The sequence below is a fragment of the Haliotis cracherodii genome, unplaced genomic scaffold (genome assembly GCF_022045235.1).
Source record: "Haliotis cracherodii isolate W230 unplaced genomic scaffold, xgHalCrac1.p SCAF_8, whole genome shotgun sequence".
NCBI classification, from domain to species: domain Eukaryota; kingdom Metazoa; phylum Mollusca; class Gastropoda; order Lepetellida; family Haliotidae; genus Haliotis; species Haliotis cracherodii.
In genome coordinates this window covers 15,560,294-15,587,429 of record NW_027266341.1, presented here as the reverse complement: position 1 = coordinate 15,587,429, position 27,136 = coordinate 15,560,294, and the positions used below count along the sequence as shown (strand labels likewise).

At 42.4% G+C, this 27,136-nt stretch overlaps 1 protein-coding gene across 3 annotated transcripts in view; it reads right to left on the bottom strand.

The window, feature by feature from the left end:
* Positions 1-25,922, bottom strand: part of LOC139450538 (CD109 antigen-like) — a 42,286-nt gene extending 16,364 nt beyond the window's left edge. Inside the window, exons 1-19 of one of the 3 annotated variants that reach the window (XM_071232279.1) lie at positions 25,884-25,922; positions 24,963-25,024; positions 21,817-21,971; positions 21,664-21,689; positions 20,261-20,414; positions 18,352-18,422; positions 17,810-17,935; positions 17,256-17,295; positions 16,283-16,367; positions 15,364-15,478; positions 14,089-14,316; positions 13,618-13,842; positions 12,612-12,710; positions 12,019-12,081; positions 11,699-11,884; positions 11,234-11,383; positions 10,752-10,868; positions 10,229-10,286; positions 4,564-4,747 (exon numbers count right to left, since the gene is read on the bottom strand). In XM_071232279.1, the coding sequence (XP_071088380.1) occupies positions 4,564-4,747; positions 10,229-10,286; positions 10,752-10,868; positions 11,234-11,383; positions 11,699-11,884; positions 12,019-12,081; positions 12,612-12,710; positions 13,618-13,842; positions 14,089-14,316; positions 15,364-15,478; positions 16,283-16,367; positions 17,256-17,295; positions 17,810-17,935; positions 18,352-18,422; positions 20,261-20,414; positions 21,664-21,689; positions 21,817-21,971; positions 24,963-25,015 (2,135 nt within the window). In that variant the 5' untranslated portion in view covers positions 25,016-25,024; positions 25,884-25,922. Of the gene's footprint in view, positions 1-1,663; positions 1,842-2,772; positions 2,948-4,563; positions 4,748-10,228; positions 10,287-10,751; positions 10,869-11,233; positions 11,384-11,698; positions 11,885-12,018; positions 12,082-12,611; positions 12,711-13,617; positions 13,843-14,088; positions 14,317-15,363; positions 15,479-16,282; positions 16,368-17,255; positions 17,296-17,809; positions 17,936-18,351; positions 18,423-20,260; positions 20,415-21,663; positions 21,690-21,816; positions 21,972-24,962; positions 25,025-25,883 lie in introns of all 3 variants that reach the window. The other 2 variants (XM_071232281.1, XM_071232280.1) reach the window with 2 other exon arrangements.
* Between the last annotated feature and the right edge of the window lie 1,214 nt (positions 25,923-27,136).

The following is a 27,136-nucleotide window of genomic DNA, read 5'->3' as shown; positions in this document are numbered from 1 at the left end:
TCATCTGGGGTGATTCCTTTCGGCATGAGAGAAATGTGACTGGCAAGACTTCAGAGAGAAGTGCATTGATCAGCAATAATGTGAGCGATGGACCAGACATGTTTCAGGAAATATGTTTCGGGTGTGTTGAACATCCTTCAACGCCATAGACCCACCAACTGCATCTTCCAGCGCGATTCGTTTGGGCACGATCTAAATACGATAGCTAGGCAAAAGAATGCTGCAGGCATGGGCACAGGGAAGAAAAGATATCAATGACAAAACACATTGATCAGATGGCTGATGATTCGAGCGAGGTACCTGACAGTCTGATTCTGCCAGAGCCAAGTTTCAGGAAATACATTTCTGATGTGCTCTACTTCCTTCAATGCCCCATTGCCGCCCACTGCATGAGGTACAGCAACTCCTGATCCCAATCCAGATCCTGTTAGGGATGCCAAAGGCAATGGTGGTCGCATAGGGGCGAACTCACACATGATACAGGGATCTAAAAATGAATAAATCTCCGATTTTGACAACGTTGCAACAATGTTTAGCCGGGTAACACATTTAAAGTTGTGCTGAACATAATCTGTACATATCTCTAGTTTACAAAGGACTAAAATTACAAAACGTGTATGTGTAATCGAGATTATACAGGTCCAGTGGTTTATGTTTGTTCGTTCGTTTGTTTGTTGTTTGACGCCGCACTCATATTCCAGCTATATGGCGGTGGTCTGTAAATAATCGAGTCTGGACCAGACAATCCAGTGATTGACATCATGAGCATCGATACACGCAATTGGGATCATTGACATGCATCAACCAAGTCAGCGAGCCTGACCTCCCGATCCTGTAAATTGCCTCATAAGACAAGCATAGTCGCCTTAAACTGCAAGAATTGGTTGCTGAAGACCTGTTCTACCCGGATCTACATAGGTCAGTTTATATTCCATCATATACAAACGTACCATCGATGAGAACCGAATAATGAGAGAGGCATCAGTCACGTTGTGTCGCGCATGTTCGTATGTGAGATAACAGAACACACTAACCTCAGGGTAACGAGATCGCCCACTTCTACGTAGAAAGTAGTAATTCTGACACCTGACACCTGTTCCCACCACCATCAATAAGTGCTATATCTAAACATGCTCACACCAAACTACCATGCATATCTAAACCAATACATTAACGGCAGTAACATTGACGTGCCCTGTGGTGATGTCATGCAGAGCACGGGAGAGTACATATCCCAAATGTTACAACTGATCTGGTCAGTGTGGCGAGTGTACCTAGTCGATGTGTTCAACCACAGCCATGACTCTGGGAACCACTGACGGAGGTGATCCACCTCCACCAGTACTTCGCTGTTCACGCCCGTAGATCTGGTTGCCATCGGGAGAACCGTAGAGTACCTGTATTGGTGCCACGCTGCATGCAAGGATGTATCGTTTCGACATGTAATCATGTTATAAGAATGATCAAAAGTGGTAGGAACTGAAAACTAAAAAAGAACCTTCCCAAAAGAAGTTTCTACAACCATTATATGGTAGGTATGTCATGAAATGTGTAGGTAATGGTAACCGGCGTCCTCATGTAAACTAAAGGTAGGCTAACATCCTAGGAGAAAGAGTGTAGTGTACACCAGGACCACATGGGGGTGGGGGAGATTCTGAATTACCAAACAGTAGTATTAGTCCACATCCAGGTCTCTGGAAAGTCCGTTCTTATTCTCTCAACTTCTGCTAATTTTGATGTTGGTCTGCTGATTGAAGAGGTCTTGACCATTGTAGTTGACGGCCGATTTGACGCATAAGTTGCCCATACCATGGTAGTAGCTGGTATTGCTGTCGTAGTGACTGGAGTATGACAAAATGTGGATATACGTTGCTTAAAGTGGAAGGAATGGTCAAGTACATACGCTTGAAGTTAGGAAATGAATGATTATGTTGCAACATAACAGAACATCATTTCGGTGTTGGCATAATGCCAACGTCTTCATATTCACGTATTAGAGACAGACCATTCACGGTAATAAGCCCTATTTTGGGCTGATAAGTCTGAAAGAGAAACTAGTGTTTAACATGTCAAAAGTGCATACTAGGTAAGCCTCAACGCTGAATAAGACAATTTATAGTATGGCCTTTTGGTGATGAACTAAAATATTCATTTAGATTTGCCACTGCTTTATCGCCAGACACAGCAAAGTGACATGAATTGTTTGGTTGATAAGCTTGTGTCAGAACAGAGGAACGTTGCAAAACATTTATTGATTTCTATGTGTGATTAAAATTATACAAATGTATTTTCTATTTATGACGATAATGACTTTGGAGTTTGTTAAGCATGATATTCGATAACTGACAAATTCCATTACTGATTACTTCAATTGTACTAATCTAACAATAATAACCATTAGACAAAAGAAAAGGGTTTTATTGACTGAGTGATTATTCAAAATTTATGACTTTGCGTTAGAAGTGTTATGTAGTTTCTACTGTCAACGTTTGTGATTTATGTTTAGTGGTGTTTGGCGCTGGGCTACAGCAGTCCCACCTACTTGTGACACTAAAACGTCAATAGTTGAAGCTTCCTTTACATCTCAAGCTCTATTTAACTCCAAATAAGACCAAAGGCCTCATGTGTGCTCACATCTTTGTGACAAAAACTCTCCTTTGACACTTCTTTGCCAGTTTGGATTCAGCTTAGCGATTATATCTCGAACATAGGATACAGAGAGGACTGATCAGCAGAAGTTGCGAGGAATGTAACGATTCTGTTGACAAATACCCAGTAGAAGAGTTGGTCCAAAGCCATGTTTCCGGAAAGTCACTGCGGATTTTCTCCACTTCCTTGAGTGGTACGTGTTGTGTATCGACCGCGCCTCCTGTACCACTTACCATACCATTAACCACCTCAGGCACCACCCCTCCAGCCATGGCCATCATTGGTAGGTAAAGAGGCACTGCAGCATCAGACAGGGTTCACCATATAGCTTACCAGATAGCAAATGCCACTATGTATCTAAGAACATCTTTTTGGTTTAAGTTAAAGTCGTTGCTTGTCAATAGTTTGTATATCTGATTGTTGCATCTTCTGTTCTATTCGACTGACGTATAATGAAATGAATTGTAAATTCCATGAGACTTGAGGTGAGGTGAAATGGGCTTTAACGTCGCGTCCAAGATTATTGCACTTATATAGAGATGTGCATGATGGCATGACAGATTAACTGTGCTATATGTCAGTCACAGATTAACCTCGAATATGAAGAGAATCGGTGATCCTTAAATGCTTTCGAATAGAATACATCAGCTTGAATTTAGGGAAAATGATGCAAAGAACGAGTTTGTTTGTTTCATGTTTAACGCCGCACTCAGCAATATTCCAGCTATATGATGGTAGTCTGTCAATACTGACAATGGTTGACATCATGTGGATCGATCTATGCAATTGGGATGCGATGGCATACGTCAACCAAGTCAGCAAGCGAGACCACTTGAGTATCTGACAATAGCCATGATGCCAGAGCATTACATATAAAGACCTCCTCATTTTCACATATGGGAGAATGTCAATTTACAGTATATGTTTCTAAGGTGCATACTTCGTAAACTCCAAAATAAATAAGACATCTCATAGTAATGATTTCAGGGATTAAGTTAAATATTCATTTAGATATATTCATTTAGATGAAGCCGTAGCTTCATTACCAGACACAACAAAGCTGCAAGGTTAGATGACTCGGTTAGTTAGGCAGATTGTGTCAAACACTCCACACCTTTGCAGAACATTTATATATGTTTTTGTGTGATTAAAGTGATAAAAGTGTATGAATATTAATGATAATATTGATTTGGGATTTTGTTGATATTCCAGTACTGACATGTTGTCAGCAATTTTACGACACTGACAATCCTGACCAGAAGAATAAAGGATATACAGAGTTGTTGACCGACAGCTTCACGCTTGTATTGTTTGTTTTATTTGTTGTTTAATGCCGCACTCGGCAATATTCCAGCTTTATGACAGCGGTCTGTAAATTATCGAGTCTGGACCAGACAATCATGAGCATCGATCCACGCAATTAGGATACGATTACATGCATCAACCAAGTCAGCTCGCCCGACCACCCGATCCCGTTAGTCGCATTTTACGACCAACATAGTCGCCTTTGACGGCAAGCATGGGTTGCTAAATACCTGTTCTATCCCGGATCTTCTCGGGTCTCTTCACATGTAGTGTTCATATGGTTATTCATAATTTAGGACTTTGTCTAATGCCAGGCTTCTTAGAAATGTTTTGTCTATATGTATTCGTGATTTATGTTCAGTGGCGAGTTTGGCGTATAGCTACAGCAGTCCCACAATGTAGCAAAGTGCAAAATCGTCAATAGTTGCCAACTCTTTTTAACTATAAACAAGAACAAAATGTGCTCACATCTTTGGACACAGACTTTCCCTTGACACTTCTTTGCCAGCATAGAATCGATCAGCTTATCAATTATATGTCGAAAAAGGACAGATATAGATGGGACAGACAAGCAGAATTGGCGAGCAACGTAATTCCTTTGACAAATACCCAGTAGAAGAGTTGGTCCAAAGCCATGTTTCCGGGAAGTCACTGCGTATTTTCTCCACTTCCTTGAGTGGTGCGTGGTGTGTATCGACCCCGCCTCCTGTTCCTGTTCCTGTACCAGTTCCCATCCCATTAACCATACCTGCCCCCACCCCTCCAGCCATGGCCATGGGGTAGTAAACAGGCACTGCAGCATCAGACAGGGATCATCATCCAATTGACCAGATGACATAAGTGAAGGCGTGTGTGTGTTTGTTGGGCTTGTGGGTGTCGGATTTAGGAATTGGAGTAAACATCGGCATACTTGCTTGACGTTAAGATTATCTATTGGCACAAAACCCCAACGTTTAATATCAATCCCCAATCAGGTATCCAAAACGAACAATTCTGGACAATACAAACAAACATACAAAGATTTTTCGACTGAATGTTTTAATAGGGTAGTGATCATGTGAGTATTCGTTATTTACGACTTTTGTTCTTGTGTTTTTCTGTATATATTTGTGATTTAAGTTTAGTGGTGACTTGAGGTACTGGTTAGGAAAGTACAAAAATCGAAAATCGTTGCTTTCCTATAAATCTTCAACCCAACCTGTTTACTTAATTTCTCTAACACTATCGGTATATCAAAAGTTTGTTTAGTCCTAAGAATGTATCTTTATTCCTGACGAAATGGTTTTCCAATTAAAACATATTTTCTGGTATGTGCATATCAGGCTAATATTGGCACATACATATTTCAATCACGCTGGCTTCGTCTCATAAATTATTAAATGTACTGCTTTAACCTTATTCGAAATAATACTCTTTTTATAATTAAAAAATGTCCAGAATTTAAAATGTATCATGGTTGTTGGTATTGCAAGAGGCAAGATAACGGTTTCCAAATCTAACTCTGAAGTGGTCTAACCTATGTTTGGGGGAATGAGTTAATGAATTGTGTTAAATGCTGCTTACAACAGTACACTGCAAACACAAAAACGTCGTTTTTTCCGTATATTGGCATTGGACGGAAAAACGACGTTATTTGGACGCCTTCTAATCATCGTTTTTCCGTCGAGAATCTGACGCTTGAAAAACTCGACGTTTTTCCGTACACTTTTTCGTATCAATTTTAATGAATTTATAGTCGTTTTTCCGTCCAATGTCCATATACGGAAAAAAACGACGTTTTCGTGTTCGCAGTGGTATACCGGTTATTTCGTGGCGTGCATCAGAATAACGGTCGGCAATAACACATGGACTACATAATTGATGAACACAACATATAAATTGGTGATTGGGGAGGTATGCTATTTTCGACAGTTAGGGTTTCTACGATCGTGGTGGCCTAATGATTAAGGCCTTCGTTCGTCACGCCAAAGATCTGGGTTCGATTCAAAATTTCCGGAAAGTCACTGCATATTTTCTCCACTTCCTGGAGTGGTGTGTGGTATGTATCGACCCCGCCTCCTGTTCCTGCACCAAATCCCATCCCATTAATCATTCCAGGCATAGGCATAAGCCCTGGAGCAGACAGGTTTCATCCCACTGTTTACCATTCTGTTAAATTCAACTGATGTATATAGAAATGAATGACAATTTCCGTGTGACCTGAAGTAATATGGATTGGGGCGTAAAGGTGGTTGTTGGATTAAAACTTTGGCATAATACATTATTGTACAACAGTCTATAATGGACGTTAACGTTGTCACTTTCAGTCGGTCGGATGGTTTAAATCACAATTCATATATGCTATCATATTTAAGTGTACATAATGGATCTAAAAGGATAGTTTACATGACGCATACATTCACTGTGTGTAAAATTATCAGTATGCAAGCATAACGTTTTGTTGAGAAATGTATAATCAGTGTTATACATGTAGTTGAGACCAACTGGGCATTAAAAGTTAAACACATTCTTTTTGTACTGGTTTTAGACACTGTAATTTAAAAACTGCAATCTATAAGCAATTGATGTCTGAATTAATACTTCGTTTCAAATCTTGTTATGAGCAAAATTGGCACGCAATCCTATGATCCAGTTCAATTATCTTTTTCATTTGTTAATTTTGGATTAGAATGATAAAAAAGACTATGTAACCAGGGCCAAGTAGCACCACCTTTTGACGTATTTTGGTATGATACGGCTGGGGATCGAACACCGGACCTTCCGCTCTCCCACTAGACCACGGAAGCGGTCCCCTTGGCCAAGTATAAGATGAATATCATGTCGCTTTGTTCATATGATATATACGTACGGATATACGGATATATACCACATACATATTTTCATAATCTTCCTCACATACGTTTATTTGTTGATCGATTGAACTAGTACATCCCCTTAGCACTATTTAAAACATTTTAAGCAGTGCGGTTGAGACTTATGTAAATTACCTATATGCATGTATTACCTATATATTGTATATTCATATTCTGTCACTGTATGCTCTGTAAAATTGAAGGGGCATATAGCCTACACCATTTGAAGACAAAATTATCATTATTATTATGATTATTGTTATTGTTGTGACTATTATCTTCTTAACTTGCAACTAGCGAGACAGTGAAAGAAGGGCAGGGGGTATAGCACATGCAAAACAGAGCTACCAGGTTATATCTTGTGGTAAGGTTTGTCCAAAGCCAGGTCTCTGGGAAGTCACTTCGTATTCTTTCTACCTCTTTCAGATTTTGTGTAGGCAGCACAACCTGGTGGTGGGTGAGTGAGTGAGTGAGTGAGTGAGTGAGTGAGTGGGTGGGTGGGTGGGTGGGTGGGGATTAACAGCGCTTTGAACACATTATTCCAGCTATATAACAGCGTGTCAGCATGAAGTTATGCAGGCCTTAGACGTTTGAAACCACCGAGCACAGGTATGGTGCTGACCCAGAAACATAATCGGGGCGAACAGGGAGTCGACCTACGACCATAGGTTTCTGGCGTTCCCAAGGGACGCAACACTGCACAGCGAATTGCGGCACCTCAGACGATGCTATAGATGATGACATCTAACCCAATGGCTACATATTACTGGTGTCTATAATATTTGTGTTTATCCTTTAACGTCTTGTCAATTTAATTTGTCGTATATAGTATGTTATATTTAATAATATCCTTCGGAGAGGGGGGATGTAGGACGAGTTCACACGGTATACCAATATAAGTACATATAAAATATTGAGATCATGTGAAAACATTCTCACAGTGAATACGGGTACAACGTTTTTTTGTTTTATTTCTTTCTTTCTTTATTTATTTCTTTATTTCTTTCTTTATTTATTTAAACAATCATCTGAATGTATTTCGTTTACTGCTCTAAGACATCCTTTGACATAACATTATGGTCATATATATATGACTTTATGATCCAATATGAGGTTATAAGGTGAATCTCGTGAGTCAGGGGGCGTGGTACACAGGTGGAAAATGCACAAGAAGCAGCTATAACTACTGTATGTCTTTATTTAGTTACCCAGCAGTTGTGTTCATCCACAACCATGTCTCTGGGAAGGCAGTACGAACTTTCTCAACTTCTTTCAAAGTTTCAGGAGCCTGTTAACGCTTAAGGACATGTACTGATTCCAGTACGGCCTTATCTATAGTGTATACTGCAAGAGAAAGCCAAATCAGTTAATGGAAGTAAAATGTTTATGTTAGCACGCCATGATGTCCTGCCTAAATTACAAAAAGGGTCTTTATCCAAATGACATTAATGGAGATCTTATAACTTGTTGGGGTGCTGTATTGTAAGGCATGCTCGATAACGAATGTTAAGAAACGGCTACATAATCTTATAGACTGAAAAAGTCTTGTTTTTTTTGTTGTTGTTTAACGCCGCATTCAGCAATATTCCAGCTATATGATGGTGGTCTGTTAATAATCGAGTTTGGACCAGACAATCCAGTGATTGAAAACAAGAGCATCGTTCTCCTGATACGTTGACATGCATCAACCAAGTCGGCGAGCCTGACATCCGATCCCGTTAGTCGCACCTTACGATAAGCATGTGTTGCTGAAGATCAATTCTAACCCGGATCTTTAATGGTAGCCAATTCGGTCACCTCTAAAGAAGGCAATGAGTGAGTGAGTTGGGTTTAACGCCGCTTTTAACAGTATTCCAGTTACATCACGGCGTGTCAGCTTAATGTGAGAGGAAAGCCCGAAATGATGCAGGTCTCACTTCGGTGAAACCCACGAGCACGGGTGTGGTGCTGACAAACCTAGAAACATAATCGGGGCGAGCCGGGATTCGAACCCACAATCATAGGTTTCTGGCGACAGACAATGAGGTCCTTGTGACACATTCCTCTCCGGGGCCCCACGGGGAGATGGAATAAGTGTGGGAGTGAAACAAGTCATGTCGACAATGTTTCAGACATAAGACCAAAAGGTTTATACTCTGGCGACGTCTCTTGACGTTTCTCCAATTAACAGATTTTTTTTAATTTAGAACAAAATATGTCTAACAAAGCAAACTTTGAACTGTGTCAACAGACCATGTCCTGGTAAGGTATAGATCATAGCCTTGGCGATCGCTCATTCAGTTTCACGGTTAGGATGCAATGCTTCTAATCTTCCCTGATCAAAGCATTTAACTTATGGTCAAGTCGTTTTATCCTAGCAGGCGTGAGGGCAAAACGCTAAGGTAAGACTAAGAGTCTGTCAGTTCACCAAAATAATGCATGTGGCCATGTTTTCGGGAACAAAGATTAACACAAGGGCCACAAGATCATTCCCTTGTTTTAGAGTCTGTTTCGGGAATGCACACAGTTATGACAAGCACGTATTACGAAGGCGTTGTGTCTATATCGCCAATCTCGGTCGCGGTATTGTTTAGAATTGCGGAGGATGTCATTGGGTAGAACACAATAGCCAGAGCAAATGAAGCGCAGCAGCACAACTCCAGGGGAGACAGGGATATAATGGGGTATATATTCCTTTTGTAACTACCCGCTGGTCTTGTTGGTCCACAGCCAAGTTTCAGGGAAATCAGACCGAATTTTCTCAACTTCCTTCAGAGCAGCTGTTTGATGAGCTACTCCTCCAGGAAGCGGGCCAGCCACTCCTCCAGGGAGCGGGACAGTCATTCCCTTCTCGAAATACCGCACCGGATCTGACGTCATCCATAACCAATTATTAATGGGAACAAATGCCCGCCGTAGATAGATTATATGGTTTAGTGCCATTAGGGACTTTGTTATATTTAAAGAGGGGCATCGAGGTGAGATCTCGTCCGTTTCTAATAATGTTCATTGTCTATAATGGGGGTGCCTCGGAGACACATTTGTTTTCAGTCACTGCATAGAACTAATTCGCTGGAAGGAGGACCCATACGGTGTTGCTGGTTTTCTGGACATCTTGTGTGTGAGTGTGTGTGTGTGTGTGCGTGCGTGCGTGCGTGCGTGCGTGTGTGTGTGTGTGTGTGTGTGTGTGTGTGTGTGTTTTGTTAATGTTTTATTCGGAATCGAAACTACGACGTTTCTGTTATTGATAGATAAGTGATGTGGTGATTCCGTCGATTAGATGATTGTTTCTATTCGTCTATTTATGCATTGGAAAAGTCATTGATTGTATTCCAAATTAACGTTATTTGGCATTTAGATGAATAACGGTTTTGTATTGAATGTTGTTTTATATATGTTTTTTATATGACTATATGTTTTTGTATATAAAAAATGTAACTTACAGTAGGGCTTGACGTATTGGTACACAAGAACATCAGTCATCACAGCCACTCCGGAGTTCTGGAATAAAATATGTATATTTCTAGTCATGGCAATATTGTTTTGTAGCTTCGAAATATGTAGAGAAAGCACAGTATAGACTGAGCCTTTTATTCATTGTAATATTTAACTGCCTCAATAACTGGAAAATGTGTGAAACAAGAAAATCCCGACTTTTAGGTACAGCTACGTATAGAGTAAATGCATCAATATAACAATTCACTCTTTCTACCAGTACAGGTAAACACAATGAAGAAATACCAATGGAAAACGTATCCATTGCAGACAACTACGCTAGAACTCAGGCAATGTTTAAAGCCAATGTTCTCAAATGTAGTCAACTTCGGATTAATAGTGATTATACTTAAAATAACATATTTTCTTTATAAGAGGAACGAATAAAAGGAAAACAACATTCCCTTCCGATTTGTGTTCGTGTGTAAAGCGACAGCTGACATCCCTTGATGTTGCCTGACGGTTACATACCTGGAAGATCTGGTTGGCGTCACTTCCGCCATAGTAGGTGGGGAATCCCCACCAGCCTCCAAATCCTGCTCCATCTACACTCTTGATAGTGTCGTATGAGTTCAGTTCACTGATAACCTGTGATCAAACGGATCATAAAAATAGTGCTTCAAGATGAAATGAGTAAGTGGTTAGACTGTCGAATTTGCTTTTTTGTTCCGGGTAACACTTGGCCACACAGTGAACAACCTGGGAATGTGTGAATCAACTCAAAACCTAATATCACCTTGACCTACCTTCTATTGCGCGAGTAATGTCGCCACCAGAGGCACGTGGCTATACCTTGTCCTTCTGAAATTGTGCACGTCATGTTGGCAATTACACCTGTGTTTCCTTGACCTACCCCAGACTGTGTGTGTCATGTCGGCATCAGACATTGTAGGATCTAGACCTATCTCAGACAGTGTCGTGTCGGCACCAGACCTTGCAGGACCTTGACCTACCTCAGACTGTGTGATGTCATTTCCGGACTTGAGGAGGAGGACGCTCTGGTCTACGGCCAGGAGGTTGACCAGGGACTGGGGGTCAGCGGTGACCTGTACATTGACACTGTCACCAGGCTGGGCAGTTGTCTTGTCCATAGAGATAGACACCTGGAGTCAAAAATACAACTGAGTGACGCTGAGTGGCCATAGTCAGGCTGAAAGTAACAACAGCTCTTTACACTGAAAGGGACCGATCATTTGATATTGGGGGAAGGGGGTTTGGATTTTATGCTCCAGACCGTGGATGAAATTGTCTGCCACAAAAGTGCCATTGTTGCAAGGTGTTTTTCCTATAACCATATTCAGGTTCATAGCTTTAATTAATAACTATTTGGTTTTGCAGAAGTATGGTCAGTCTCTAAGTAGCCTTATCTTGATTAACTCATAATATTCAACTTAATATCGGACTATTGCAATGCTTACCTTGTTCTCAAACGCGCCATCCACATCGAAGCTGACGCTGTCGGTGACAATTTCTCCATCTGTCCTGACGTAATACACAATGATCCGGGCATTAGGCGCCATCTTGGATGTAACCGGGATGGAAAATGATGTGAGGTTTGCTTTGTTGATGTAGCCAGTGTCCACGATGGAACCACGAGACATTACCTGGAATGAATATCAGGTAAAGTTAGCATCTGGACAAGAGGAGCAGGCACGTATGACCAACAGGAACGCTTCAATCTCACTTTCTGTTTTAATATGAGATACTAAAGTATCTATTTGTGTTGTACACAACCTACCTGGTAGACCAGCTCACTGATGGATTCGGTGACCTTGACGTCGAAATTCACGTTGCTTCCGGCCTGTAAAACACAAACAAATTCTAACATTACGATTCATTCAAATATCAATTGACGTCTACTTTTGTTTGCGACGCAGTCTGCCACGTTCCTACATTCCTACATTTCAGGGAATTCCCAGAGGTTTCCCACGAATGTGGAAGTCGGCTGCCTAAAGACGGTACTGTAAAAACGAACGACCGTCAAAAGGTACCGTCAGTTTCGTTGCCATGTGACCAGAGTCTCCCCGAACGGGAAAGCCAAACAACCGTGTAAACTTCATACTAAATTATTATCCCCTATACCTCTTAAAACTTCATTCATATTTGGACCCTTAAAGATCCGGGGTAGAACAGGTCTTCAGCATCCCATGCTTGCCGTAAAAGGTGACTATGCTCGCTGACTTGGTTGATGCATGTCAATTGCGTGGGTCGATGTTCATAATATCACTGGATTATTTACAAACCGCCGTCATATATATATTGCTGATTATGTCGTTGAGCAACAAACAAACAAAACATTCGCAGTTGGAGACAGAGACCTGAGATACTTACTGAAAGTTGTTGCGATTTCAGGAGCAGCTGGATGTAGTTGTCACTGGGTGAGTAGCTCTTCTCGATGGACTTGCTGGTGGAAACCTTGCCATACTTTACCTACAACCAAGACCATAGATGTGTCTTTGTGGGGCGAATTCTTGCAGGAGAACTATTACAAATTAGATCGAAACGAAAAGTGTGATTGAATACGCGGTTTTTGTATTTTTCATTTTGAAACAGTTTCCGGTGGACAACAAATATGAAGCTTAATATCATTAAAATATTTTCAACTCCGATTTGATACCCCTCTGCCTTAAGATCTGACATAGGGGGTCACGTCAGGAGATCTTTCAAATAAACTTTCATTCTTGGTACTAACGAAGAATTCGGATCAGTACATGTGCTTTCTGTATCTCGAAAATGAGCGTAAAAGGGAAGTTCCAAATTGACAAAAAGAAGGGGTTTTTTTTGTTCTGAGGGTTTTCATTTGTTCCGAGCTTTTGGAAAAAAGAGACGATGGGTGTTAAAGCAACTTACCAAGCAGAAACTGCGACTGACAACATGTAGTCAAACGGTGACAAGATACGAATTAGAGCAGCCGTATCGATTTAGAAAGCTGAGTGATGAGATCCTTTGTTTGAATTGGGCGGTCAATAAAGGCGCATATCTTGGGTGGCACAGATGGCCCAGTCGTCTAAGGCGCAGCGATTCGCTGTGCAGAGCTGCGTCCCTTGGGCACGCCAGAAACCTATGATTGTGGGTTCGAATCCCGGTTGGCCCCGGTTATTTTTTTAGGTTTGTCAGCACCATACCTGTGCTCGTGGGTTTCACCGAAGTGGTAAACGTCTGAGACCTGCTTCACTTCGGGCTTTCCTCCCACATTAAGCTGACACGCCGTGATGTAACTGGAATACTGTTAAAAGCGGCGTTAAACCAAACTCACTCACTCATTCACTACTGTAACCTGACAACAAGCTACTGCATCGCCTCTTGGTCTGGTTAACTACATACTGGTTGTACTTACTGTAAGACTGACACTGCTAGCATTGGCGGGGAGGTGGACTTCAATGGGCACAAGCCCTGTGTCTGGGACTGAGAAAGTTTGGTCCGGGATGGTGTAGGAAGTCGTTCTGGGGTAGTAGAAAGCGTGAGTAGTCGTTTGTTTGATCTGACTTGTCACTCTTGTGCTCACGGTCACACGCTGGGTGTTTGTCTGGACTGGGCGACCGTCTTGTTGCTGGACTTGCAGCTGCGGAAACACAACGATGATGACCAGTGTAATTATGAATCAGTGTCAGCAACCCTTTCAGAACATAATATACGTCATAAATGAAGAAGTGACTTCGGTTTCATTTAGAAAGGGACATCTTCCAAATCAACAGCAGCTGCCATAAAATCAGTTAATTTAAGAAAAGATCATTTTGTTAATCATTTAGTTTTTTAGGTGACAATTTAACAGTAGTTTTGTTCTGTGAAACGGACTGTTTCAACTCACATAGGCGATGTATTTGAGACCAGGCTTGAAAGTCTTCGGGTCCGACGGAGCGAAGGACAGTTTGGTTGCGTACTGGTAGATCTTGACAGTGCTGAATCCATTCAGCGTTATACCAGTCAAGCCCTCCGTCACATTGGCGGTCACCTTGATCTTTTTGTCATTCAGGCCATAAGGGAACACCTTCTTCATGTCAGCAAGGGATAGCGTCACCCTGCTCTCGCCATCAATCTGGAAATATAGATAACAAAGAAAGAAGCAAAGTGCCAAGGATTCACCTCAAAAGACGATTTGCTACTGCCGCAGCTTCTACTTATGTCCCAACTACACCTACAATACCTGCGTCATTTACTGTTCCAACTACATCAACGACTAATAACACGTTGAAGACTACTACGACCAATACACATGTACCACTAATACGACCAATACGCTTGTACTACTAAATGGACCAATACACATGTACCACTCCTAAGACAATACGCATGTATTACGACAACGACCAATACGCATGTACTACTACTACTACTACTACGACCAATGCGCATGCCCTACTACTATGACCAATATGTGCATGTACTGCTACCATCACCAAAAGTCATGTTCTACTACCACCACTACTACTACTACTACTACTACTACTACTACTACTACTACTACGACCAATGCGCATGCCCCACTACTATGACCAATATGTGCATGTACCGCTACCATCACCAAAAGTCATGTTCTACTACCACTACTACTACTACTACTACTACTACTACTACTACTACGACCAATGCGCATGCCCCACTACTATGACCAATATGTGCATGTACTGCTACCATCACCAAAAGTCATGTTCTACTACCACTACTACTACTACTACTACTACTACTACTACTACTACTACTACTACTACTACTACTACTACGACGACGACGACGACGACGACGACAACGAACACGACGACCAATATGCATCTACCACTACTACTTGTAATACGCATGTAATACTACTACGACAATACGTATCTACTACTACGACCAATTAGCTTGAACTACTACTGGATTTCCTTCTTCGACGTGTACTGGGGGGGGGGGGGGGGGGGGGGGGGGGGAGAACGATAACTACTACGAATACGACTACTCCGTCAACAACGACCACTTCTAATTCTACCACAGCAACGACTACTATCAAGGCTACAACTTCATCTACGTGGACTACGTCTACAACTACGACGACTACCTCCATTACTGATGCCGTTGCTAAGTAACATGTACATAAGTAACTCACAGCCATTGTCTTCGTGATCATGGGCTCCGCTCCGTGGTAGTTCCAGGGGAGGTAGTACCTCTCCAGCTTGGCCTCCAAGTTGATCGTTCCCTTTACCGGCTTGCCATAGGTGTACCTGGATAAGAAGCCCTCAGTGATGAGATAACGAAACACTGGTCAACCTGTTTTATATAGGGTAATTTTGACGGAAAACAGGCAGGGAAATATTATCCCGAAAGTAACCCCAATTCGTGTTCCGGGGCAGAACATGTGCCTTGTGTGTGTTTAACGCCACACTCAGCAATATTCCAGCTGAATGGCGGTGGCCGGTAAATAATCGAATCTGGGCCAGACACTCCAGGATTGATATCATGAGCAGTGACCTACACGGTTGTTTGGTTTGGTTGTTGTTTTACGCCGCACTCATCAATATTCCAGCTATATGAAGGCGGTCTGTAAATAATCGAGTCTGGACCAGACAATCCAGTGATTGATATCATGAGCATCAATCCACGCAATTGGGATCGATGACATGCATCAACCAAGTCAGCGAGCCTGTCCACCCGATCCCGTTAGTCGTCTGTTGATTCGCCTTCAACCAAGTTACCAAACCTGACCATCTGATCCGATGGCTTTTTAAGATCAGCATAGGTTGCTAGTGATAGATTTTGACTCGGAATCCTCCGTTTCTCAATTTATTCGCTGCTCACGACTACAATAGGGTGATGGGCACATATTCTATTTCGGAGGTAAAAACAATTTCGTGCTAGCCGATGTCGCGGACCTTGAAGTCGTTATGTGGTGAGAACATCGCTGAATACAAAAACAGCTAAACCTCAACTCTTACCAAGATCACCTGACGTCAGTTGCATGTTAAATAGGTTCACTTGGAATACTTGTAATCCTCAAACACAACAATGGAAGGACACTCTTGACTTACTTGGCTTTGACTGTGGCAGTGATGTGGTCGTCAGACGCAAGTCCATAGCTTGGTAGCTCTACTGTTACCTCGAATTTGGGCAAAACTGAAAGAACGAAAACCGTTCAGTGATTATCATGACTTGTACAATGACAGATTCATCATCACTGAGTTGTAGTCAGCTATGTTCCAGCTACATTAGGGGCTTGAAAATGATCTTATCTGGACAGGGCAAAAAGTTACCGAAAGCATGAATTACGATCCACACAATCGTGGAACACAATTCGTCTAGACACTGTTCCTGATGAACGACTCTCAATTTTAGTCAGATTATGATTAATTGCAAACATGCCCTTCTAACTGATTAGTCAATTGGGTGGCTTCGTAGTTCTGAAGCTTCCGTACGTAACGCTCGCCATCCGCGTTTAATTAACTTCTTGAGTTTACCGTGAAACAGCTGAATATTGTTAGGTGAGGTGATGTGAAATTGGGTTTAACGTCGCGTCCAAGATTATTGCACTTATACAGCGACGTGCATGTACGTGTCTGGTGTGTGTGTGTGTGTGTGTGTGTGTGTGTGTGTGTGACTGCTTGTACTAGTCCGGACTGATGCCGATTTATAGTGCTAGCTCACTGAGCTACCATGCCGCAGTTTAACATCAATACCCACTCAGACACAGTATACTGACTCCAAGCCGACCAGTCCTTGTTTTAGCCCCTTAATGTCGAGCGCCAGACAGGGTAACAACAAGTACCATCTTTTAACGTCTTTTCGTATGCCGCGGTCGGGGATCGAACCCCGGACCTTCCGCACTCCGGGCGGACGCTTTACCACTAGACCACGGAGGCGGTCTCTCATATTGTAGTTATAACTACCCAATCCTCAGATCTACTTTATCTAGGCGGTCTCTGAATATTGTCAACACGTTGTAAACCCAAACTCGTAACCTCACTCACTAATTCAGGCGGAGAAATTTTCTTGAATAAATCTTACCATATTCAGCGATGGTGAACACCTTCTCTTCTGTCACAGTCTGCAAAACATACAGATTCAGAATTATCACCAAGTCACAGATTTTTCAATATAGATGTAATAAATACATTATTAAGGACATATGGACGATGAATGTATGTAGGAACGTTCAGTTCTTTGGGGGTGACGTAAAATAGGGTTTAACGTCACGTCCAAGATTATTGCACTTAAGATTATAGCGACGTGCATGCACGTTGTGTGTGTGTGTGTGTGTGTGTGTGTGGCTGCTTGTACTAGTCCGGACTGATGTCGATTTATAGTGCTAGCCCACTGAGATACCATGCCACAGACTAACATGAATACCCTACTCAGACGCAGAAAATTGACTTCGAGACGACCAGTCATTGTTTTAGGGCCAGGCAGGGTAACAACAAGTACCATCTTTTAAAGTCTTTTTGGTATGGCGTGGCCGGGGATCGAACCCCGGAACTTCCGCACTCCGGGTGGACGCTCTACCACTAGACCACGGAGGCGGCCTCTGTTCTTAGTCAGAGATAATGGGGTAAACTACTTACACCGGCTGTGACCTTGATCTTCCAGTCACCGAGTACAGGTTGGCTGGGGGTGGGGAGGTAGTTGGTGATGACGCCGCTAGCGTCCTTCAATGCCACCCACTGCTTGATTTTGTTAGAGTTGGAATCCTACAAACATTGAAAAACATGGTGTATTTATACATGACAACGATGCAGAGACTCTGGGATATTATCAAAAATTAAAATATATTGTCTACATAATTATTTGTAATTATTATTTCGAACTTTTTCAAATGTATGCCCAACATAGAATTGTGTATTGACACATTGTCAAGTGTCAACAATTAATAAATTGCTGTTTGGTTAATATTAAATAAAATACAGTAAAGTACGGTTATAACGAACTCTAAGGGACTACTAATTTTAGTTCGTTATAACCGCAGTTCGTTATAAGCACATACAGCATTACTACAGCAAATAGTCGGGACCATAAAGTAAGTTCGTTATATCCGTCAGTTCGTTAAAAGCGTGTTCGTTATAACCGTAGTTTACTGTAAGTTGTAAAGCCGTAAGGCGTTACTCACGACGATGTCGACGTTCATGGCGCCGGCGTACAGTTTCATGTCGGGGAACATGGCAAAAGCCCGGAAATGGACTGAAATTAACGAATGAAATAATTTTAGATCCACATCGCAAAATAATTTGGCGTCATATATGAAGAGGAAATTACAAACTAGAACCACTGTTTTCTACTCGCACCATACCCGTAAGGGTCGGTCGGGTAGCTTTGTGGTTAAAGTGTTCACTTGTCACATATTCATGTTAATCTAAGTGAGCCAGCACTATAAATCGGCATCCGTCCGGACTAGTACAAGCAGCCACACAAACACACACACGTACATGCACATCGCTATATAAGTGCAATAATCTTGGACGCGACGTTAAACACCATTTCACCTCACCTCACAATATGAGAATTAGGTGAGTGAGTGTCATCGTACCCTGACGGCGTGGATCTCTGCTGGTTAGTTGGACCACTTTTTGATGTGGATCAGGGGCGGTCGGGTAGCCTAGTGGTTAAAGCGTTCGCTCGTCACGCTGAAGACCCGGGTTCGATTCCCGACATGTGTACAATGTGTGAAGCCCATTTCTGTTGTCCCCCGCCGTGATATTGCTGGAATATTGCTAAAAGCGGCGTAAAACCAAACTCAATGACCTGAAACGCTGTTTATTTCTTGGCCGCGAAACCTCTGAAATACTGTTCACAATGATGGAAACCCCAAACTCATTAAACCCCTAAATACCAATTCATTAATGTGCGTATGTCAACTAATGCACTCACTAGCATGATACATAAATATCATTAATCAATTGAGGTCTTACTAAACAGCGTCCGGGGAACTATCAGCAACATTTGCTGGGTGGCAACCGTTGCTGTAAAGGCGTTTCTGGGGAGCAGTGCAAGTCGTGCTACCACCCTAAGTGCGAGGGGCAGTCAGATGGGGAGTTGGATATATACATAGCCACCTTCGACAGAATCCTGGCGCTTCATGATCAGCAAGTTTACGTCTTATTCATCAGAAAATAGTTGGACCCTCCGGACTGATGAATAGCAATGGCTCCTACCAATTCGAACTGAATCAAATGGAACTAGAAGACCCTGTGTTCCACAACTGTTCCTGATTTCGATTCTTACCATTTTAACAGGTCTTGTCAGAACGACGTTTCGCGAACTTTGACCGACCAATTAAATGACTATTTAACAAGATATCGACGGGTTTCAAACTGGCCTCTTCCATACTACGCTACAAAAAATATAAGGACAAAATTCTGGATTTACAATTTGAAGACTGGCTGAAGGAACAGGTCATTTCACATTCTGGAAGTACTTCTCACAAGCTATGCAAGTCTGTTTTGTTTCAAATGTTTATCCCACTGAAGCAAGAGAGAGACGATGATATGGAGGGAATCAGTCGTACATCCCTTTACCTATTCGGAACACTCCGTGTTCACCTTTCCGAAGTTGCATGATTAGAAAAAGCATTACGATCCCTTTCCCAATCTGAACAGCGGCGCTTTGATTGGTCGGATGGAAGTTCCGTCTGGCGAGACCGGTAATGGGATGTTTTGTTTGTTTGTTGTTTAACGCCGCACTCAGCAATATTCCAGCTATATGACGGCGATCTGTATATGATCGAGTCTCGACCAGACACTCTTATGATTGCGTAATGGGATGTCTTCAGATCATTGTTTCGCGGTAGCGAAAACCAAGATGTGATTTTAAAGAGCTTGTTAAGTGACTGCACTGCATTATTTTACTCCCGGACGTCTGATTAAACCTCGCGGACGCTCTGGGGTCCTCGCGGGCGCATTAGTGACCAACTCGTGTTATTCCGGGACAAGCCGAATAGCGGGTTACGGACGCTCTCGGGCGCTCCCGGACGCTCCCGGACTTTTACACAGAAGGACCCGTAAACTGTTTCGTCGACTGACCTGTTTCACCAGGCTTGTACATGGCCTTGTCCGTCTGGATGAAGATGGACATGCTCTTGTGGTTGTAGGTCAGCGTTATCTCGTTACTGAAGGTCAAACCACCACTTCCTGTCACCTTCAGTTTGTAGCTTCCGCTGTTGAGATCTTTGGGAACCTGATCATGTAAGGAATCAAATGTGATCGCAATTCAAACAGTGTTTCTACAGTGAATATCTATATCCACATCAAGTAATGTCTCACCAAACCAAACAATAAAAGTGATAGAGGTAGACACGAGCAAATGAACCAGATAAGACAGAGTTATTCAACGCCACAACCAGCAAAATTTAAGATATACCATGCCGGCCTGAACACAGTCATTTCTTGTTTAACACCGCACTACATATTCCGCACAAATATTCCAGCCCCACGACGGCGGTCTGTACATAATCGAATCTGGACCAGACAATCCAATAACTGACATTAGGAGCAATAATTGCATCGAGCAATTGGGTTACGATAAGATGCATCAACCAAATCAGCGAGCCTGACCACCAGATCCCGTTAGTGACCTCTTACGACAAGCCTGGTCGCTTTTTACGGCAAGCATGGGTTGCTGAAGACCTATTCCAACCCGGATCCTATTCCAGCATCAATGAGTGAGTGGGTGAGCATGGTTTTACGCCGCTTTTAGCAATATTCCAGCAATATCACGGCGGGGGACACCAAAAATGGGCTTCACACATTGTACGCATGTCGGGAATCGAACCCGGGTCTTCAGCGTGACGGTCTAACGCTTTAACCACTAGACTACCCGACCGCCCCTGATCAACATCAAAAGGTGGTCCAAATAACCAGCAGAGATCCACGCCGTCAGGGTACGATGACACTCACTCACCTAATTCTCATATTGTGAGGTGAGGTGAAATGGTGTTTAACGTCGCGTCCAAGATTATTGCACTTATATAGCGATGTGCATGTACGTGTATGTGTTTGTGTGGCTGCTTGTACTAGTCCGGACTGATGGCGATTTATAGTGCTAGCTCACTGAGATACCATGCCGCAGATTAACATGAATACCCCACTCAGACACAGTATACTGACTCCGAGCCGACCAGTACTTGTTTTAGCCCCTTAATGCCGAGCGCCAGACAGGGTTACAACAAGTACCATCATTTAACGTCTTTTGGTATGCCGCGGCCGTTGATCGAAACCCGGACCTTCCGCTCTCCGGGCGGACGCTCTACCACTAGACCACGGAGGCGGTCTCTCATATTGTAGTTATAACTACCCAATCCTCAGATCTACTTTATACAGGAGCCTACACATAATATAGACTTTAGGGAGATAGATTTATTGATGATGAATAACTCGATCCGTATATCAATATTAAACAATAGAATAAATAAAATGGTTCTAATTACCTTGATGGTTATACTTTGGGGCTGACCTGTAAATGAAATAAAACAGGGATTTTCAAAAACAATGTATATAGCTACATAGGTTATAGGATACTCGGATACTGTTGGTTTGTTAACAAACAGCGATAATAATGCTCATTCTGAATGGTTACCTACCTTGCACTAGAACTCCGCTTGCAGAAGCGATGGATTGCGTCCCCTTAAGGAGTGCGGCCTTGACATTGACGTTAGCGGTGGCTTTGAGGATGTTGGCACTGACCTCAAAATCCATGCCCGGTCTGACGGATGTCGGGGAGAGCACGACATAGGAACTGGAACCCAAATGGCATGTCTATATTTGATCTATACTTGGTCGACATATGCAGGAACTACATCCTATTGAAAATGTTCTCCTATATCGAGGCGTGAGTTTAAGGTCGCATTTACTGAGTGAGGGAGTTGGGTTTAACGTCGCTTTTAACGATATCAATAAGGAAGTTGGGTTCACGCAACTCTGGACAGTATGTCAGTAAATTCAGCTTCGTGTGAAGGAGTGAGTGAGTATTGTTTGACGCCGCTTTTCGGAATATTCCAGCAATATCACGACGGGGGACACCGGAAATGGGCTTCACACATTGTACCCATGTCGGGAATCGAACCCGGGTCTTCGGCGTGACGAGCGAACGCTTTAACCACTAGGCTACCCGACCGCCCCTCGTGTGAAGGAAAGCCCCAGTGATGCAGCTCTTGCACGTTTACCACCTATAGCCATGACGAATCTGGGATTCGAACCCATGCTTCTGACACATTTAAGGACGCAATTCTGTACAGCATGCCATAGACGCCTGGGCCACCCGTGCCTCCGACACGTATATTAATGATATAATAATAACGACGTAATGATACAGGACTGTCCAACATTGAATATGCAAAGGATATGTACTTCATCATACGGCTGCTACACGCGTGGTCACAATACGAAAGGGTGCACAGGTGGCAGAGTTGCGCCCCTTCGGAACGCCAGAAACCTATGATCGTGGTAAACGTCTTAAGTCTGCATCATTTCGGGGTTTCCTCGAATGTACCATAAGTGTGCACGGTAAACCTGACATGGATGACCGGCTATCAATGTTTCTAAAATCTGAAACGTCAATCAAGATTGCCGTGCGGTACACACCAAACAAAGAGATTTATAGAGTTGACATGGCCTTACTTAACTCGTCATCAAGTCGAGAGACGTATCTTTCCATTAATCTTGAAGGTTTTCATCTGAAGATCCGGGTTAGAATAGATCTTCAGCAACCCATGCTTGTCGTTAGAGTCGACTAACGGGATCTGGTGGTCAGGCTCGCTGACTTGGTTGATGCATGTCATCGTATCCCAATTGCGTGGATCGATGCTCATGGCGCCAATCACTGGACTGTCTGGTCCAGGTATGACCGCCGTCATATAGCTGGAATATTGCATAGTCGCCTTTTAAGTAAGTATGGGTTGCTGAAGATCTATTCTACCCTGGAATCTTCACAGGTCAAAATATCTGTATCAATAAATATGCCTGTATAAGCTGCATTGGCAGATTTACGGCTTCACTGCATTATTTTGAAAATTTAGCTCCACCTTACATTTGTCGATGTGGCAACACAAGGCGATACCGTGCGTTGCCCAACTGCAATGTTATTAAGTATTGCACCATGTCCGTATATGAAGTGAGTGGCTACGTTTAAGCGCCACCTTTGACAGCATTCCAGCACGACGGAGCACACCAAAAATGAATTTTACCCATTTTTACCATGTTGGTAATCGAATCAAGGCCTATGGCGCGAGTCGCGAACGCTTTTAACACCAGGCAAGGCAACCACACCTGTCTACTGTCTATCAATTGACTGAGTGAATGTGGTTTTACGCCGCATTGGGCAATATTCCAGCAATATCACGGTGGGGAAATGGACACATTCTACCCATGTGGGGAATCCGACGCAGGTCCGGCGTGACGAGCGAACGCTTTAACTTACTAGGCCAGTCAGCCACTCCTGTGTCTATCACTGTAACAGACACACATACCCTACACCACTGTTTCCTACTTGTCGTGCGCCCGTGAAGATCCGGAGTAAAATAGGTCTTCAGCAACCCATGCTTGCCGTAAAAGACGACTATGCTTGTTGAATCATCACGGCGAAAAAGCGCTGCGGTGATAGCGATAATGGCAGACTTAATACACATGGAATTTGTGTAAAACAACATTTACTCGCTGAATACACCAACCTTGCCGATTCGTTACGGAGTGATTAATTTTTTACACTGATGGACATGTAACCAGGGTAACATTTATCAGGTGATTAATTGAATTCCTAGTCTCTTTGTTAAAGCGATCGATCGTCATATTGGAAGCCGGGCTTAGTTCGTCACAAGGGTACAATGCGATTTGTTTGTTTGTTTGTTGTTTAACGCCGCACTCAGCAAAATTTCAGCTATATGACCGCGGTCTGTAAATAATCAAGTCACCACACAATCCAGTGATTGACATCATGAGCATTGGGATATGGTGATATGCATCAACCAAGGCAGCGAGCCTGACCATCCCATCCCGTTAGTCGCCTCTTACGGCAAGCATGGGTCGCTGAAGACGTATTCTACCCCGATTCTTCACGGGTTGGGTACAATGTGATATATAAGTCCAACGTCATAATGCTGGAATATTGCTAAGTATGGCGTACATCCATTCTTATCTACTCACCTCGACTTAAACAACCTTCAAACAAGTTATGTTGCCAGATCATTTAAGCCGAAATTGAAACATCCATTTAGTGTAAAATTCTCGAACTTTTGTTGCAAAAATATGCTATGGTCTTTGGGATCAGTGTTCTGATAGAGCTCAGAAAAGTCAACGCTTGTGTCCTGCGCGTTTCGTTTTATGTTTTATGTCTTATGTTTCATTTTTGGTAAAATGACCAGCAGTTGTAATGAGGAACAGGTGAATCTTATGTTTTTGAAATTCGACACCCGGTGCCTGGTTCCAAGTCGCATTAATACTGCCACCGCTTTAGGGAATAAGGCACCAAGATACACGAGATCATATCTTGGTACAGTGGGACTATGTTAACTCGAAGACTCGGTGACAATCGAACAGAATATTACACATGTCGATTTCGAGACAGGCGAAGGGCCAATATTGGACAATAGTTCTGTTGCGACTCTGATGGAACAACTAGTCACTTCGGTTAAACGATATTTCGATATATTGGAGTTCAATTTAACGAGGTTTTATTGTTATGTTTGTGTATTGATAAACTAAAACCTATTTGTGAAATAAAATGTATACTTACTCTTTGGCGAACGTCGCCCCCAGGAGGACAACTAGGACGAAGAACTTCAGCATCGTGGCTACCTGGAAAACAAGAAGAGAAGTGAACTTCATTTGAACACAGAAATGTACCTCACATTCATTTACGTTGTTAGAAAGATTACAGTGTTCCGACTGACATTTGATAACAATGCACCGGATCTGTGACCACCAACAGGAAATTACGACAATACTGCAAACGATTGATTTTTTTATATTAAATTGAAAGACATCGTGTAACTTGATTTTATATCTCGATATTATCAATGTCCTTACTGACAGAAGTCATTACCTAATCTCGTTAAGCCGGTGATTAAATATAAATAGTTCCATTCAACCTGGTGTGTTATGTCCGAGAAATGCAATAAATGAAATTGTGAATTTGTTGACAGCTCTATTTCACGAGTCAATTGCAATTTTATAATACTAAGGCATTGAGCTGACAACTATCCATGCACAGCTATATATATGAAAACGCCAAATCAATGAAATATTTAATGTCCGAGAAACGGAAATAAAAGAGCTATCAAAATCTTGATGGCTCAATTTTGAGAGTGGATTTCAATTCTGTTTTGGCAAACGTTTTCATTAAATAAGCATTAATATAGAGCGAAATTAGAACGCCTCGCCGCTGAAGTTTTCCCAGTAATCGATTTTCAATTAAATATAGCTTTACATTATACTGATATGAGAATAAAAACTCAGAAGATTCTGAAAGTTTTCTCAATCACCAAATCGTGATCATATACCTGCTGGTCCAGGTAATGGAATTTTTTTGTGAAACAATCGTCTGCAAAAGTGCGTATACAGTACACGGTACATTCAAGGATATCAGATGATAAGGTAAGGTCGTGGAGAAAGTGTATAGGGATCTTAAACGACCGTTGTACCCAAAGTTCCTCACCTTAACAAAGTCAGCCCCTCAGCTCATCTGGGCCAAAAGCGGGTGGTCTTATATATAATTAGCGCCAGTCATCTGTTGGCTTCCTTTCTTAGCTTGTACCCTTTGTTATTTTCCACCTTTTGTTATGTTATTAATTTTGTTGCCCTTACATGTACATCTATATGCTCTCTGCCCCATGGCATTCATTCACCCGATGAAGGAGTAAGCATATACTCCGAAACGTTGTGTTCCTCATAATAAAGAAGTTCTCATCCATATATTCTCTTCCCTATGTGAATCACTTTTAAATGCCTTTCAAAGACCTGAAACGATAGCCATGTCTATCATTTAACACAACTTATTAAACAAACGGAGATTGAGATCGAAACGTTTGTTTGTCGCCATATTACAAGGCGACATTGTGTAGGCTGTATGCATCACGTACATCTAAAGTCAATGTTAATATACATTACGCGACGCCGTGTCGCTGTGAGGAGCTCGATTTGCAGAGTTTACAAAGATCGGCAAACTGTTTTCCAGTTGTTCATAGCTGTAGCGGGGTCCATGGAAATGTAACAAAATGGTAGTGTTTATTGACAAATTAACTTAAAGTATCTTACATGCGAAGTAACATGGTAACATAATTCTATATACATACCGGTCGTCACTTAATGCTCTTGCCTGTTATAACAATGTACGCATATATTGCCTGTGTTGTAATAATAAATGAAGGCTGATACACGTGTACATGTCTGGATCACATACGTGTCTGTGTTCACAGATATATGACTGTTCGCGTTATCAGATACAGGAAATTGTGGCAGTACACGTCCACATCGTCAACACATTATCAAGGCGAAGTAACGACAACATTGACATAATGACAGACCCCATATCAATGAAAACATACGTCTCTCGACTTGATGACGAGTTAAGTAAGGCCATGTCTACTCTGTAGATCTCTTTGTTTATTTTATACCACACGATATAAAAACAAACTATCTTAAATGACGTATCACAGTATCAGTACAGAAACTCTGATAGCAGGTCATCCAAGTCAGGTTTACCATGCACTCTTATGGTACGTCGGAGTGCGGAGTGCGGAGTGCGGAGTGCGGAGTGAGTGAGTGAGTGAGTTGGGTTTAACGCCGCTTTGAACAGTACTCCAGTTATATCACAGCATGTCAGCTCAATGTGGGAGGAAAGCCCGAAATGATGCAGGCTTTAGACGTTTACCACGATCATAGATTTCCGAGGTTCCCAAGGGGCGCAAC